The following is a 14,437-nucleotide window of genomic DNA, read 5'->3' on the forward strand; positions in this document are numbered from 1 at the left end:
GGTGGGGAGTGGAAATCCAGACCATACGCTTGAAAAGCAAAAAACGACAGCACGCTAGAGCTTCACACCTTAGCTGCACTACATTTAGAGACCACCCTACATTTCAACAGGATAAAAACTGAGAGAAATGAAAGGAACTGGTAAGACTAGCGACAGAAATGTAGAGCACAAAGTCAGGAAAGAACCATGATCAAAACGCGCAAAAAATTTCGCAGTGGGCGCGTTGTTCAAAGGTCTACCTGCATAAGATCGGAGGAGCAAACTGGTGGCAAGCTTCGCAGAAGGCAGAGTTCAGGTATTTGCAAGTCTCATAGAGAAAAGCAGTTTAAGGGACTCGAGAAACCCCACCACTCCCGATTTAAACGGCAGACAGAGCTCCGGGCGACCCCCACCGTTCCAGGGAGGCCCGCCCTGCCGCCAGGCCCAGGCCCGGGGCCCGCGCACTCCCGCCTGAAGGCGCCAGGCACCGCCCCAGGCCGCGGCCGGAAGAACCGACTCCCACCGCGGTGGGGGAAAGGCCGCCGAGCCACAAGCCCCCGCGCTCCCGCCCCACCCATCGCGCGCTCCCAGCCCGCCCCGGAGACTCGCGGCGGCGGCCTGCGCCTGCGCATTCCAGCTCTCCCTCACCCCCCGCCCCGCCCGGTCCGGTCACACCCTTGCGCCTGCGCTGTGCGTGTTTCGGGGCTGTGGCAACCATGCTGAACCCATACCGAGAGGCGAGTGGGGGGGGGACGGGGTCGACCGCAGGCGCGCAGAAGGCCGGGGGCAGCGAGGCCTGGGGTCTCGGGACACAGGCCTGGGCACGCGCAGCCCCCGGGACCCCGTACACGACCCTCGGGGACGTTCGGAAACGTTCGGAAACCTCGCCCTCGTGGCCGTGGGGGTGGGGGGAGCGGACACGTGACCCGGCCCAGCCAGTCCGAGTGCTGCTGACGTGGCTGCGCGGCCCCGATGCTTTCCCCCACCCCCAGCGGCTAGGGAAGGGAGGGGCCGGGGGCGACGCCCCCTCCCCCAACGCCGCCTCGGCTTCCGGGGGGGTTGACACCCCGGATTCCGTGCTCCCCCCCGGCCGGGCCGAGGGCGACTTTGAAGCCCCCCCCCGTGGTTCCTGGACCCAGGTGAGCAGGGGCCCCTGGGGCGGGGACGCCGGCCGTCGTGTCAATGCATAACTAAAGGTGGGGAGTGGGGCGCATTCTTGGGGTTCGGGAGAGGATGGGGGGGACTTGTCTTTCAAACACCTGACAGCCAATGGGAGTGTGGACCGGGGCCAGCCCGAGAGGGCCACTTGGGGGAGGGGAATGGCCAACCTCGTGCCTACGTACCCACTGGAGGGCAAGGGGGCCAGGGTGGCGTGTGCCCCCTTTCGCTGGTCCCCTGGGGGTCCGGGGAACCTGCAGCCAGGTGAGAGGGGGTCCCTTCGGCGGGCGAGGCCGAGTGGGGGGTGTTGGCCGTGGGAGCGCGAGCTGGAGCTGGCAGCCCGACTGGTGCACCGATGTCGTCCCTGGCGCCGGCTCCCCGCTCCCCGGGGACCCCTTTGTGTCGAGGGGAGCAGGCTCTCCGCCGTCACATGGCGTGCTGCAGGCGCTGCTTCGACCCTTAGCGAGTGTGTGTGCTTTCCCACGCGGACACGGCCTGTGCGGCCTACTGTGGCAGCCGCCTGCCTTCGTGGGCCCTGCCGGGTCTGCCCCGGGGTGGGGAGCGACGTGCTGGCCTGGGGTGGGTGCTGGGGGGGTGGCGCGGAAGGAATCGGGAGCTCGCTCGGGACCCGGAACTGCCCTCCGGTGCGAGGTCTAGGGTATCTGGGGTGGCGTGCTGTGTCGCCACCTCCTTCCCCTCCCCCTCCCCGCAACAGTCGCCTCCTTGTGCGCTGCGGGGGAGGGAACGGAAAGAGAGTTACTTTTCCAAATTACTAAGCTGCTGCAGCCTCCCCTGTGACTCATGTGGGGGCAGGGAGGGCTGCGAGCGACTGGGGCCCGGTGACTTTCCGGAATGCGGGGCGGCGGGAGCCTCGTCTGAGCGCCCTTTGCCTAAAGCCCCGCCGTTCCCCAGCTCCCGAGCTTGTCCCCACCCCCACCCCACCCCACCCCACCCCTGCCGGCCCGGGTCCCGACCCGCGCGCGGCCCAGGCGCGGGAACGCCACTCTGGAGGCCGGGCCGCTAGGGGGAGGGGAGTCGCCTGCAAAGTTGCTGTGTCATTGCCCTGCTCGCCGCAGCCGCCCGGGCGGGGCCGCGCGCACTCGGGCGACCCGGGCCTGGGCCCTGACGGGGAGTGGAGGGGCCCCGCTCCCCAGGCGCGCTTCCCCTGCCGGGGGCTGCGCTAACCTTGCGGCCCAGAAGACAGCAGCTTGGCCGCCATGTTAAATGCAGTAACCGAGGTTCGAGGTCGAGGGCTCCAGTGGAGGGAGGGTGACTCGGGGAGGGGGAGCCCGCCTGCCTTGCAGCCCCTCACCCACTCTCACATCCTTGCCCAGACGAGCACACGAGTCTCCCTGGGGACGAGGAGGGGTTGGGGAAGCTCAGGTGGCCTCTGGCGGGCAGCCCTTGACTTTGCCGCGAGGGGCACCAGCCAGCTGACCTTGGGCTCTGTTTATTGCTACCCGAGTCCCTCTGGTTCCCAGAGCCCCCGTCCAGCCTGGGGAGGGGGAGGGGGAGGGGGCGAGACGGCTCCCAAAATGGCTCCTGCCCCTCCTCGGAGGCGGCCAGCGAGGGGGAAGGGAGGGGGAGGGCTGCAGAGCGGCGCCGCCGACTCCTCGGCTCGCCCTCCTCCCTGGCGCTGACCGGTGCGAGAGGCGCTCCGTGGGGAGGACGCCTGCCGATGGGGGCGGGGGTGTCCGTGCACCCACGCGGGGGCGAGAGGGGCACAGAGGAGCCGCGCGCTGCCCTCGCTCGCCGACAGCGGCGGGGAAAGTGAGAGAGAGGTAGGGTTTTCGGGGCAGGTGGACGCCGTGGGCTTGTGTGGCAGGCGGGTGAGAGTGAGTGGGCAGAGGCCGGGGATTGCCCGCCGCGGGGCACCCGGGGTGGCCGCGCTCTTTTGAGCTGGTGTTTAAGCAGCGCCTGGCCTTTGTCCCGATGGCGCCGGCTCGGGGGAGGCGAAGGTGTTGCGTGCCGAGCCTAGCAACGTTAGACTGCGTCGCGGGGCTACGGGGGACGCCGAGGTGTCGCTGCGGGAAAGCAGGCCGCTGCTCCTAAGATGGCGTCTGTCTTCCTCTTTTCAGGTTCTCTGCGGCCCAGCAGCCTCCCGCCGGCCCCGCCCGCGCGACCCCTCCCTCCCTCCGACGGCGATGGCGCGACCAGCCTGCCCCGGGCGATCGGCGGCCGCCCCGAGCGTGCGAGCCCTGGACCCGGCGGGACCTGGAGGTGGGGAGACAGGCGACCGCACGCCCTTCGGCCTCCCTCGCTCCCGGGAGTCGCCGAGCCACAGCGCAGCCAACTGGCTGGGAGACATGGCGGGCTGCCCCTTCGCCTTGTCTCGCTGCGGTACTCCACTGCCGGGTGATGGACGCCTTGGAAATGGAGTCTGTGACGTCACCCCGGAGCGGGCCAATAGGAGCAGCTCCCGCGAAGAGGCGGCCCGGCCTCCCAGCCTCTGCTTCCTCACGCGCGTGAGCGAGCGAGCACGCGCGGAGGGGGCGGGGGCCGCCGCCAGCCGGGTGGCGCGCATGAGCGGCGAAGCTCCGCCCCCCCGACTATATATAAAGCGCTGGCGCGGGGCTCGGCGGCGCCATTTCGCGCTGGAGTGGAGCAGCGTCTAGGACGGGCTGGAGGATCCTGCCTGCCGACCCAGAGCTTCGCGGGCCGCCGAGCCAATCCGCGTCCATCCGCCTGCAAATGGCCTCCGCCCCCGCCCGCAGCCGACCCCGGCGGGCAGTGCAGACCCCGTAGAAGCCCCCGCAGCTCCCCTTTCTCGGGCCCCGCCCAGCCCGCGGAGTCTGTCCACCCCTCCACTCCGCCCTCGGGAGGATTTCAAAGATGGAGGCGGCGGCTCTCTGAAGCCCCTCTCCGTGTTCATCCGCCTCCATCGGAGATCTGACGCAGCGCTCGTTGCCCCCGGCGGCCGCGGCAGGAAGACGAGGCCCCGGTAGACCGGCAGCAGGCGGAATTGACGGCGGTGCCGCGGATCGGAGACTGTCGGGGTTTGCAGACTGTGTTCGCCGGCCGGCAGAGGCCGCCGCCATTTTCCTGCCGCCGCCGCCTGCGGAGCGCGCCAAGCTGCCGGAGTTGCGCGGAGGGCGGTGCAGGAGACCGCGATCGCGGCGAGGCTGCCGTCGGGAGGGCCGGGGAGCGCGGTCTCTCCCCCGCTCCCCCGGTTATGCTGGCCCCGGCGGTGAGCGGCGCCGAGGCCACCCGGACTTGACGCGGCTGAGCGGCGGTTCCCCGAGGTCAAGATGCTGCAGAACGTGACTCCCCACAAGTACGTCTGCGCCGGCCGGGGTGGGAGGGGGGCGGCGTTCGGGGCGGGCGGGCGCGCTGTCGCGCCGCAGCTGTTGACGCGAGCTCGCGGAGGGGGCTGCGACGGTTTTGGAGCGGTGGCGGCGGCCCAGGTACTGCGTCGGAGCGGCCTGGCGGCGTTTGCGCTGCTGTGGCCGCAGGCCCGTTCGGCCAGACCGAGTCGGACCGCTGGGTGGGGGTTGTGCGCGGCTCAGCCTTGACTTTGTCATCGTGTTTGTGGGGGGTCTCGCCCACTTCAGTGTCTAGAGTTGCCATGGTGACAGCTTGAGGGTTTGATAGCGGGATTCCCACGGAGTAGAGACGGTCCCTCCGAGGCTGGGTTCTTGCTGCATAGATAGCCCTTCTCTGATCGGTGCTTCCTTTCGGTGGCGGTGGGTGTGTTTGGGTACCCCTGAGCTTCGTTCAGGGAGGAGGGGATGGATGGAGCGAAGGGTTGGCTCAGCGCTCCTCTGCGGATGTAAACAATGAGCTCTGGTGTAGTGTCGCGGGCACTGGGGAACACCTGGTTAGAGTACCACCGCGCCCCGGTTGGCCTTTAGTCTCCTACCGCGGGAGCTGCTAGCGATAGCTACTTTGCAGCGGGACTTGCAATCAAAATTAGGGCTTCCTGACCTTGACTGCGGGGTGTGATTTGAAGGAGACTTGTTTTAGGGAAACCTTTAGGTCTGACCGATATTTCCTTGTGTCTTTGGATTAGTGTTTTGTCTGGTTTTCTACTGTGGCTTTAACTCGAAGGTTGCAAAACATGCCAAGATGAATTATTAGGTGTCGTGTTTATGAAGTTTATTCCCACCCCTTTTCTTTCCTCTGTTCATTGCCTTCTCTCAACCACCATGGCAACCATTAGGTCCCTAGTGAGGAAGAAGCTTCGCTTTCATGGCTCCACCTATTTTTGCTTCAGATTCCTCCCCATAAGGCTTGAGTTGTCATGTGACATCTTGGTTTTTGTGTTTATTTTAACCAAGTAGCTCCTGCAACTAGAGGATGTAAGAGCTAGATGGAGATGGTACAGCTATTGGGAGTTGATTTCTCCCTGTGATTTATTTTCATGTGAACCTCAGGCAGCCAGAGCCCGAGTTTATAGGGGTGCATACTGCGAGTTAGCAACTTTTTCATCTTTCATGCCTTCACGTCTAATTCTGCTTCCCCTTTTTGCAGGCTCCCTGGGGAAGGGAATGCAGGGTTACTGGGGCTGGGCCCAGAGGCAGCAGCACCGGGGAAAAGGATTCGAAAGCCTTCACTGCTGTATGAGGGATTTGAGAGCCCCACGATGGCTTCTGTACCAGCTTTACAACTGACCCCTGCCAACCCACCGCCCCCCGAGGTGTCCAATCCCAAAAAGCCAGGGCGGGTAACAAACCAACTGCAGTACCTGCACAAGGTGGTGATGAAGGCCCTGTGGAAGCACCAGTTTGCTTGGCCCTTCCGGCAGCCTGTGGACGCTGTGAAGCTGGGTCTGCCGGTGAGTGAGAGGGTGGGCTGGGGCAGGTGTGGGGGTGAGCAGGAGCGCGTGAGTGGGGGTGTGGGCTACCTAGTGTAGGTGCTGCGGCCCCTAGGGAGCTCCCATTCTCTTGAGGACAAATAGCCACCAGAGTTCTGGATTCTTGGTCCTTTGTGCTTGCTATCTCTATCTCGGCATCTCTCATTTTGCCCTCCATGTGTCCCTTCCTTAACTTTTGTGCCCTGGCTCCATTTTACAGATTCCCACCCCTGGTTGGGAGAGGACCACGGTGGCCAAAATTCTTAGCTTCTTCCTTTCCCTCATGCAGCCCATGGATAGCCATCCCCAGAGGTAATGTCACAGGATGGGAAGCCTCCAGAGTGGGTGGGAGGTGGGTGGCTAGAGAAAGGCATTAGGGACTTCCTAGTGGGAATTAAAAGATCTTACTCTTTCTGACCCATAGTTTGTTTGGGGCCGCAGTGTGGGGCACACTCCCTTAGTGGCTAGGGTGTGCGTGCAGGTGTGTCTGTCATTCCTGTCAGTAGTTGCCCTAGAATACGCCTTTTTCCATGGCTCTGACTTGGCCTCTTTCTTTAGGATTACCATAAGATTATAAAACAGCCTATGGACATGGGTACTATCAAGAGAAGACTTGAAAACAATTACTACTGGGCTGCCTCAGAGTGTATGCAGGACTTCAATACAATGTTTACCAACTGTTACATTTATAACAAGGTAGGCTGTTGGGCTTTTTGAAGTGTTTGTGTTTGTTTACTATAGCCATGAGAGGCAGTACATTTGTTTGTGTGGTTCTAGCTGCTGGAAATAGTGTCCAGGTCTTGAAGGTCCTAGAAAAGCCTGACCCTCCACATGCCACCCTTAGAGAGCAGGGCCCCTGGAGTGACAGGATTTAAGTCGAATGCGGTTCATTTGGGGGGGGGGTAGCCATGTTTCTCAGAAAGCTCTGGAGGCCTGAGAAGAACAGGGATGTGTAACTCATTAGCTCTGCCTTGGGCTTGCAGTGGTGCCCTGGGGCTGGGAGTTCTGCAGAGATGGTAACTTGTGTGTGTGCTTGTTCCTGCAGCCCACCGACGACATCGTTCTGATGGCACAGACACTGGAGAAAATCTTCCTACAGAAAGTGGCAGCTATGCCACAAGAAGAACAAGAGCTTGTGGTGACCATCCCTAAGAACAGCCATAAGAAGGGGGCCAAGTTAGCAGGTAGGAAGAGATGGGGCGTACGTGTGGCCTAGCGAGGGGAAAGCTGTACAGTGACCTGACTAAAGATGAGGATGAGTGAAACTTACTGTTTCTCCCTTCCTAGCACTGCAGGGCAATATTACCGGTGCCCATCAGGTGCCTGCGGTTTCTTCTGTGTCGCATACAGCCCTGTATACACCACCGCCTGAAATACCCACCACTGTCCTCAACATTCCCCACCCGTCAGTCATCTCTGCTCCCCTTCTGAAGTCCCTGCATTCTGCTGGACCCCCACTCCTCGCTGTATCAGCAGCTCCTCCAGCTCAGCCCCTTGCCAAGGTAATACATCAGATTGTTTGGGCGCCTGGGAGGAGAAGGTGTTAAAAGAAATGGACCCGGAGTGACCCAGTCCCTCACATTTCTACAGAAAAAAGGCGTTAAACGGAAAGCAGATACAACCACCCCTACACCTACAGCCATCCTGGCTCCTGGCTCCCCAGCTAGTCCTCCTGGGGGTCTTGAGCCAAAGGCAGCGCGGCTTCCTCCTATGCGTAGAGAGAGTGGCCGCCCAATCAAACCCCCACGAAAAGACTTGCCTGACTCGCAGCAGCAACACCAGAGCTCTAAGAAAGGGAAGCTGTCAGAACAGCTAAAGCACTGCAATGGCATTTTGAAGGAGTTGCTCTCGAAGAAGCATGCTGCCTATGCCTGGCCTTTCTATAAACCAGTGGATGCTTCTGCTCTTGGCCTTCACGATTACCATGACATCATTAAGCATCCCATGGACCTCAGCACTGTCAAGGTACCCACTGCATGGGGCAGATGGGATGCTCAGGCAGTGATTGGGACCTAAAGCAATATCCATGTCTCCTTATGGGCACTTAGTAGATTTTCATTCTGGGTGTCTTGCTATTATAAAACTGTACAAGGCAGAAAGAAGGTCACATACTTTCAAGTCCTTGTTTCTTACGGTAAGGATAAAATTTCAGCAGTTCCTAAGAGTCGGGTTAGGGAGATGTGATGTGGGAGATGGCCTTGGTCACTTAGAAATGTTTCTTTCTAGACGTAGATCTCTCTTCAAACCTACCCCAAATCCTTGGACTTCAAACTTGAGCCCCAGGGCACAGATCTTAAGGTCATCCCCACTGTTGTTCCGAGAGAGGGCTGCTCTTGAGTCGGGTTGGCAGGGAAAGATGAGTCTCTGCCTGTGCAGCTTCTCATGCTGCCTCCTTCTGCAGCGGAAGATGGAGAATCGTGACTACCGAGATGCACAGGAGTTCGCTGCTGATGTTCGACTCATGTTCTCCAACTGCTATAAGTACAATCCTCCTGACCACGATGTCGTGGCCATGGCACGAAAGTTACAGGTGAGTGTGACTTGTCCTTTACACATACCTGGTTATGAGGAGAGGTTTAGTTTGTTGTACGTTCAAAATGTGTAAAACTTGGCCATTCTTTAAGTTGGAGCTAGTGAGTTGAGGGACTGGGCATTAAAAAGTTTTGTCTCCCACCTGTGTTTTTAGGATGTGTTTGAGTTCCGCTATGCCAAGATGCCCGATGAGCCACTGGAACCAGGGCCTTTACCAGTCTCTACCGTCTTGCCTCCTGGGTTGGCCAAATCATCTTCAGAGTCTTCAAGTGAGGAAAGTAGCAGTGAGAGCTCCTCTGAGGAAGAGGAGGAAGAGGATGATGAAGATGAGGAAGAGGAGAGTGAGAGCTCGGACTCTGAGGAAGAAAGGGCTCATCGCCTGGCAGAGCTGCAGGAGCAGGTATCTCATTAGGCTTGGGCTTTGACTGGGTAAGAACTTTGAACTATGTGTGTTTTTTAACAACTGTGTTTCTTGATCCTATTGTCTTTTGTCCTGTGTAGCTTCGAGCAGTGCATGAACAACTGGCTGCCCTATCCCAAGGCCCAATATCTAAGCCCAAGCGGAAGAGAGAGAAAAAGGAGAAAAAGAAGAAACGGAAGGCAGAGAAACATCGGGGCCGAGTTGGGATTGATGAAGACGACAAGGGGTCTCGGGCACCTCGACCGCTTCAGCCCAAGAAATCTAAGAAAGCCGGGGGTGGCAGTTCTGCTATGCTAGGCCACTCTGGCTTTGGGACTTCTGGAGGAAGTAGCAACAAGTGAGTGTTTGAGACAGTCTTGGGGTGTTGTGTAGGTCGGCCTCTGCATCTGGTGAACTCATTAGCAATTTTCTGTTGCCCATAGGTTGCCTAAAAAGGCCCAAAAGACAGCCCCACCTGTCCTGCCCACTGGTTATGATTCGGAGGAGGAGGAAGAAAGCAGGCCCATGAGTTATGATGAAAAGAGGCAGTTAAGCCTGGATATCAACAAACTACCTGGGGAGAAGTTGGGTCGAGTTGTACATATCATCCAAGCCAGGGAACCCTCTTTACGTGATTCAAATCCAGAAGAAATCGAGATTGATTTCGAAACACTCAAGCCATCCACACTCAGAGAGCTTGAGCGATACGTTTTATCCTGCCTTCGGAAGAAACCCCGGAAGCCCTATAGTGAGTATCAGATGAGGGCCATCCCAGTTCTAAGGGGTGTGTGTGACAGGCCACACTGGCTTGTGGGCTGCTTCATATTTAGGAATGGAAAGAGACTTGGCAGTTCTTGGTGACTAAAGGCAATATAATATACTATAGTGAGTCCTTTGCCCTTTCCTCCTAGCTATTAAGAAACCTGTGGGAAAGACAAAGGAGGAGCTAGCTTTGGAGAAAAAGCGGGAACTAGAGAAGCGGTTGCAGGACGTCAGTGGACAGCTCAACTCCACCAAAAAACCTCCCAAAAAAGGTGAGTGCTGGGACTCCGCCTTCTTTCCACTTGTGTCATTAGGCACGTGTTCTGTTGTTGACAAATTCATGTTACTCTTTTGTGCAGCGAGTGAGAAAACGGAGTCTTCATCTGCACAGCAAGTCGCAGTGTCCCGGCTCAGCGCTTCCAGCTCCAGCTCAGACTCCAGCTCCTCCTCTTCATCGTCCTCTTCTTCAGACACCAGCGATTCAGACACGGGCTAAGGGGTCAGGCCAGATGGGGCAGGAAGGCTCCGCAGGACCGGACCCCTGTACCACCCTTCCCCACCACTGTCCCCTTGCTGTGACACTTCTTCATCTCCCTCCATAGGAGAGCTGGCTCTGCAGTGGGAGGATGCAGGGACACGGACAGAACCAGACTGACTGCTAGCCCTTTGGGGAATGACCTCTTGGGTGTAGTGTCCCTGTTCAGGATGATGGGGGTGGGCAAGGGTATGGGTGGGAGTGGGCATAGGCCTGGCACAAGGCCACCTAAGGCCATAGCTGTCCTGTTCACTTCTAAGGGCCCTGTTTTGAGGTTTTAATTTATTTAAGCTAGGTGAGGCTGTGAGGAAGGAGCACCATGGCCCTCCCTCCAGCCTCCATGGGGAGGGAAGAAGAGGGAGCTTCTTTTTTTACGTTGACTTTTTTTTTTCTACTCTTCCCTTTTCCTTCTACTCCATTTGGGGCCTGGGGATTTGAGTCACCTCTCCATTTGGCCCCCTGGACTATCTTTTCTTTCTCTTGATTCTAACTTGTAAATAAAGAAAATACTATTGAAGTTTTGAGTTAGTTACCTTAGTGAGATTTGTTTCTGTATTCAAAGTGATTGAAAAGGAGTAAGATTGTCTCATTGGGTTTACTTATCTGGTGCGGGGAAGATGATTCCATCAGATACAGTGCTTTGAATCAGTGTCGGGTGTGTTGGGCATCACCCTTAGCTAGCTATCATCACCCAGTTGCCCCTGTCTGGGGTGCTAGGAATTGATCTTGCTGGACAAGGACCTCCCCTCACTGAGCATTCCTGTCTGTTTCTGTGTTCTAGAAAATGCCAGCGAGTAAATAGGTCATGCATTTGAAATGCTCCATTCTTAGTCTCTCGTGCAGATGAGCAGCAAACCCTCACTCATTCATGGCCTTGGCGGAGAGTTGCAAACAATGGGGGTGTGGTGTAGCAGGCCAGGTCTCAGGGTACAAGGCAATTATGCTGCCCCTTTGGTGTTTCAAGTTCATAGTCCCAAGCTGGGCAACTGATTGTGGCTTCTGGAAATGAGCCTCTAGGCTTGGCATAGTGCACCAAAGGAAACTGAGCAGTAGAGGCTTACAAAGGTGGGGCCAAAATACAGTGACAACTGCCACCCTGATACCAGGAGCAGGGTACCCTCCTGGAGGTGGGGATAATGAGAGCAGAGTCCTGAGCAAGTTGTAGTGGAATGAGATGCTCTTGGTCTCGGCTCTGCCACTGGGAGTGATGCTCAGTTCTGAAGGAGATGGGGATTTTCCTTAGAATGGACAGAGGGTTTTGGTTGAATTTAATCTGAAGGGAGAATTTAAGGTTTAGAAATAGTTTTGGGGGAGGCTAGAAATGTCTTAATGATGTCTCTCTGCTCGTAGCCTTCTGGTATAGTGTACAACACTTGAAAAACTGAACCCCAGCCTCCTTAAAGTGCTCCAGATCAGTGCTGCCGTGCTGGGAGGTTTTGGTCAGTCTCCTGAGAACATGCCCACCCTGACTGGCCAAAGGCCTGCCCTGTTGTCCCTCAGATGTTTTGTAAGAACCTGGGCTTGTGACTTCATCTTGGTTTCTAGTGCACTTGGCTTAGATAAGCAGTCTGGGGTTGGCAGTGGAGTGCTGGGGCTGAGGGGTGCTTCCTGTCTTCCACTGCCACTGCTCTTCTGGGTTCAGCCTGGCACTAGGAGGGTGGGTACCTGCTGTCCTTTAGATTCCAGGCCTGCCCTCAGTCTGCATTGCCAGTGCTCAGTGCCTAAAGGGCTGGTTGGCCTGAAGGGGAAGTGGGCGGGGATAAACGCATACTCACCTGCACCACGAGCCTCTTCTGTCTACACACATTTAGATGGCAAAACATAAGGGGGTCAGACAGGTGGTTCAGTGTATGACAAGCAGTGTGCCCAGAACAATTTGGTTGTCACGGTAACCATAGATTGGATGTGAGGCAAAGGAGCTAGGCAGCTTCCCCAAATCAACTCACTGGAGGTAGGGATTGACAAGGCAGCCTGGCTTCAGAATGTACAGGGATAGCGCATCGGGCTTTCTGCTGTGCACTGAAAGTGAGCTGACTTCATGACAACAGGGCCACCAGGCTGGGAGGTTGAGTGGTCCAGGGAAGAGTCCAGCCTACAGTACTTAACCTGAGATTCGGAGTTTTGGTGCCATCTGTTGGCCATGCTTGTGACTTACACTTGGGTCAGGTTTGTTTTCTTTTTTAAGCAGGCGCCTTCAGTGCTTTCACAGGTGGTAGACCTTATCTCCCTTACCTGTGCGGCCCCAACCTTTGCTAAGATGTCCCTTGTGAAGCTTGCATAATTCTCAGGGTTTTTAGCAACTATCCAGTCTGTCTCTAGACCTTAAGTAGAGTTCCGACTGACAGTCGTGTCTATTTGGAAAGCAGGTCTTTTTGACATGGCCCCTTGATATGTTGTTCCCCCAGCCCTGGTTCTCGTGGGTGGGCCAGGTGTCCCTGAGGTACATCCCTAACCCAGCAAGTCTGTAATAAACAGATTGCCCACGTGTTTGCACGCAGAAACGCCTTTATTGTCAGTTAATCCCAGAGGTAGGTACTTGTGTGAGTGAACTGGAGCCTAGTGATAATGCCGGTTTCCTCGTCCAAGTCATCTGGCTATAAACTGTGTGTTGGGGCCCATTACCCCCTTATCATCCCTGCCACAAATCTGTCCCACAGTTCTCCACCTTCCCCATTTAGACAGAAACCAGACTACAAGCTCCAAGTGCTTTTGTGTCCATGTGCCATGTAGACACAGGAAGTCCTCCTGTTTGCCAACCTAGTCCTCCAACAGTGGTAGCTGGGAGGGAGGGGAGGTACTGTCCTTTATAGGGGCTGTGCTGTGGACAGAAGGCTACCCCGCCTCTGCTGATCTTCCTGCCCGTGAGCTGGAACAAAGTCAATCAGCTGCTAGTCCTGGAGCTGCCGGGCCTTTTTTGAAAGGGTGGATTGTGGAGAGGGTTCCTGCGAGAAAGGCTGTCTCCTTGCGCTCTCTAGTTTCTGTCTAGTCTCATTCACAATTGGTACTCAACAGGAGACACCCTCTGCATGGTTTGAATTTGGTTTTGGTTTTAGATGGGATTTCTCTTGTAACAGCCCTGGCTGTTCTAGAACAGGTTGTTCTAGTTCAGGCTGGCCTAGAATTCACAGAGATCGCCTGCCTCTGCCTCCCAAGTGCTGGGATTAAAAGCTTGCACCACTGAAAAAACATTTTTCATTCAGTGGACTTAAGGTTTTTAAGTTTGCTTATTTGCTTTCAGTTGAGATACAGCCACACGGGAACAAGAGCAAACACAGCATCTTTACCGGAAGAGAATGATGGTTAATCTGTCCAGGTCCATGGCTACCTACGATAAGTCTTTCCTGTAGCCTAGGATGGCCTCAGTCTCCTGGGTCCACCAGCTCCCACTTCCCACGTGTGCCACTCTTCCTGATTTGAGGAAGCATAATGCTTCTCCACATCTTTTTCACTAAGTGACCTTAGTCACAAATCTGTCAAGGTCACCATCACCTGCCCCTCGGGCTAACCTCAGTACTGGATCTCAGCACACTCAGAGTTCTACTGTGATTGCCGCCCAGCTGAGTGTCCAAGAGAGCACTCAGGGCAGGAAGGAAGAGACGGGGAGCAGCTGTGTAAGGGAGCGGAGCTAACAGCAGCGGGAACTATCAAGGCTCCCCTCCTGATCATCCATGTGCTAACACAGCAGCGGGAACTATCAAGGCTCCCATCCTGAACATCCACGTGCGGGGAAATCTAAACAAAGGGTGCTGTAGATGTGTCCAGGAAGCCGAGTGAAAAAGCAGAGCATGCTCTAACGGTGGTGTTGTGGGACAGGGGACTGCCGGGGGTTGAAGTATAGCCTCATGGGTTCTATAAAAACTCACAGGACTGCAGCCCCAGTTCACTCTGAAGCAGGGTCTCAGTAAATTTTCCCAGGCTGGCCTTGAACTTCTTGAGTCCTCTACCTTAGCCGGGATGACCTGCCTGCCAGGCAGGTGATGAGCACGACCTATAACCTCACTGTGTAAGCCCAGTTTAGAGACGAGGGACCACCTACTGAAGCAGGTGAGACGGGATGAAACATTCCCAAGTTATTCCGTATCAGAACTTGCTGTCAATGCCCTAGATAGAAGCCAGCAAACACTTCAGACAAGGCAATCCAAGAAAACACCGAGATTCAGGGTGGGGAAGTGGTATGGCTAGAGAGACACAGTCCATCTTTTTTAATATAAAATTACATTCATGTGTGTGGGCGTTTAAGGCTTGCAGGAATCAGTTTTTCCACGTGTGGGTCCCAGAG

The 14,437-nt window shown here is 56.8% G+C and overlaps 2 protein-coding genes across 3 annotated transcripts; both read left to right on the forward strand.

Moving 5' to 3' along the window:
• The first annotated feature begins 692 nt into the window (after positions 1–692).
• Positions 693–3,754, forward strand: LOC142854263 (uncharacterized). Its single transcript, XM_075979574.1, has 2 exons — positions 693–1,118; positions 3,216–3,754. Exons 1-2 carry the CDS (start codon positions 696–698, stop codon positions 3,750–3,752), a joined length of 960 nt encoding a protein of 319 aa, XP_075835689.1. The 5' UTR covers positions 693–695; the 3' UTR covers positions 3,753–3,754.
• Positions 3,755–3,772: 18 nt separating this feature from the next.
• On the forward strand, positions 3,773–10,675 carry Brd2 (bromodomain containing 2). Of its 2 annotated transcripts, XM_075979573.1 has the most exons (13): positions 3,773–4,411; positions 5,608–5,911; positions 6,150–6,241; positions 6,488–6,625; positions 6,975–7,113; positions 7,217–7,431; positions 7,520–7,894; positions 8,331–8,459; positions 8,616–8,861; positions 8,963–9,219; positions 9,305–9,609; positions 9,773–9,895; positions 9,983–10,675. In XM_075979573.1, exons 4-13 carry the CDS (start codon positions 6,515–6,517, stop codon positions 10,117–10,119), a joined length of 2,037 nt encoding a protein of 678 aa, XP_075835688.1. In that variant the 5' UTR covers positions 3,773–4,411; positions 5,608–5,911; positions 6,150–6,241; positions 6,488–6,514; the 3' UTR covers positions 10,120–10,675. The 2 variants fall into 2 exon arrangements, with proteins under 2 accessions (XP_075835688.1, XP_075835687.1); XM_075979572.1 differs by lacking the exon at positions 6,150–6,241.
• Positions 10,676–14,437: the final 3,762 nt, after the last annotated feature.

Source organism: Microtus pennsylvanicus, chromosome 7, assembly GCF_037038515.1.
Source record: "Microtus pennsylvanicus isolate mMicPen1 chromosome 7, mMicPen1.hap1, whole genome shotgun sequence".
In the NCBI taxonomy this organism is placed as follows: Eukaryota; Metazoa; Chordata; class Mammalia; order Rodentia; family Cricetidae; genus Microtus; species Microtus pennsylvanicus.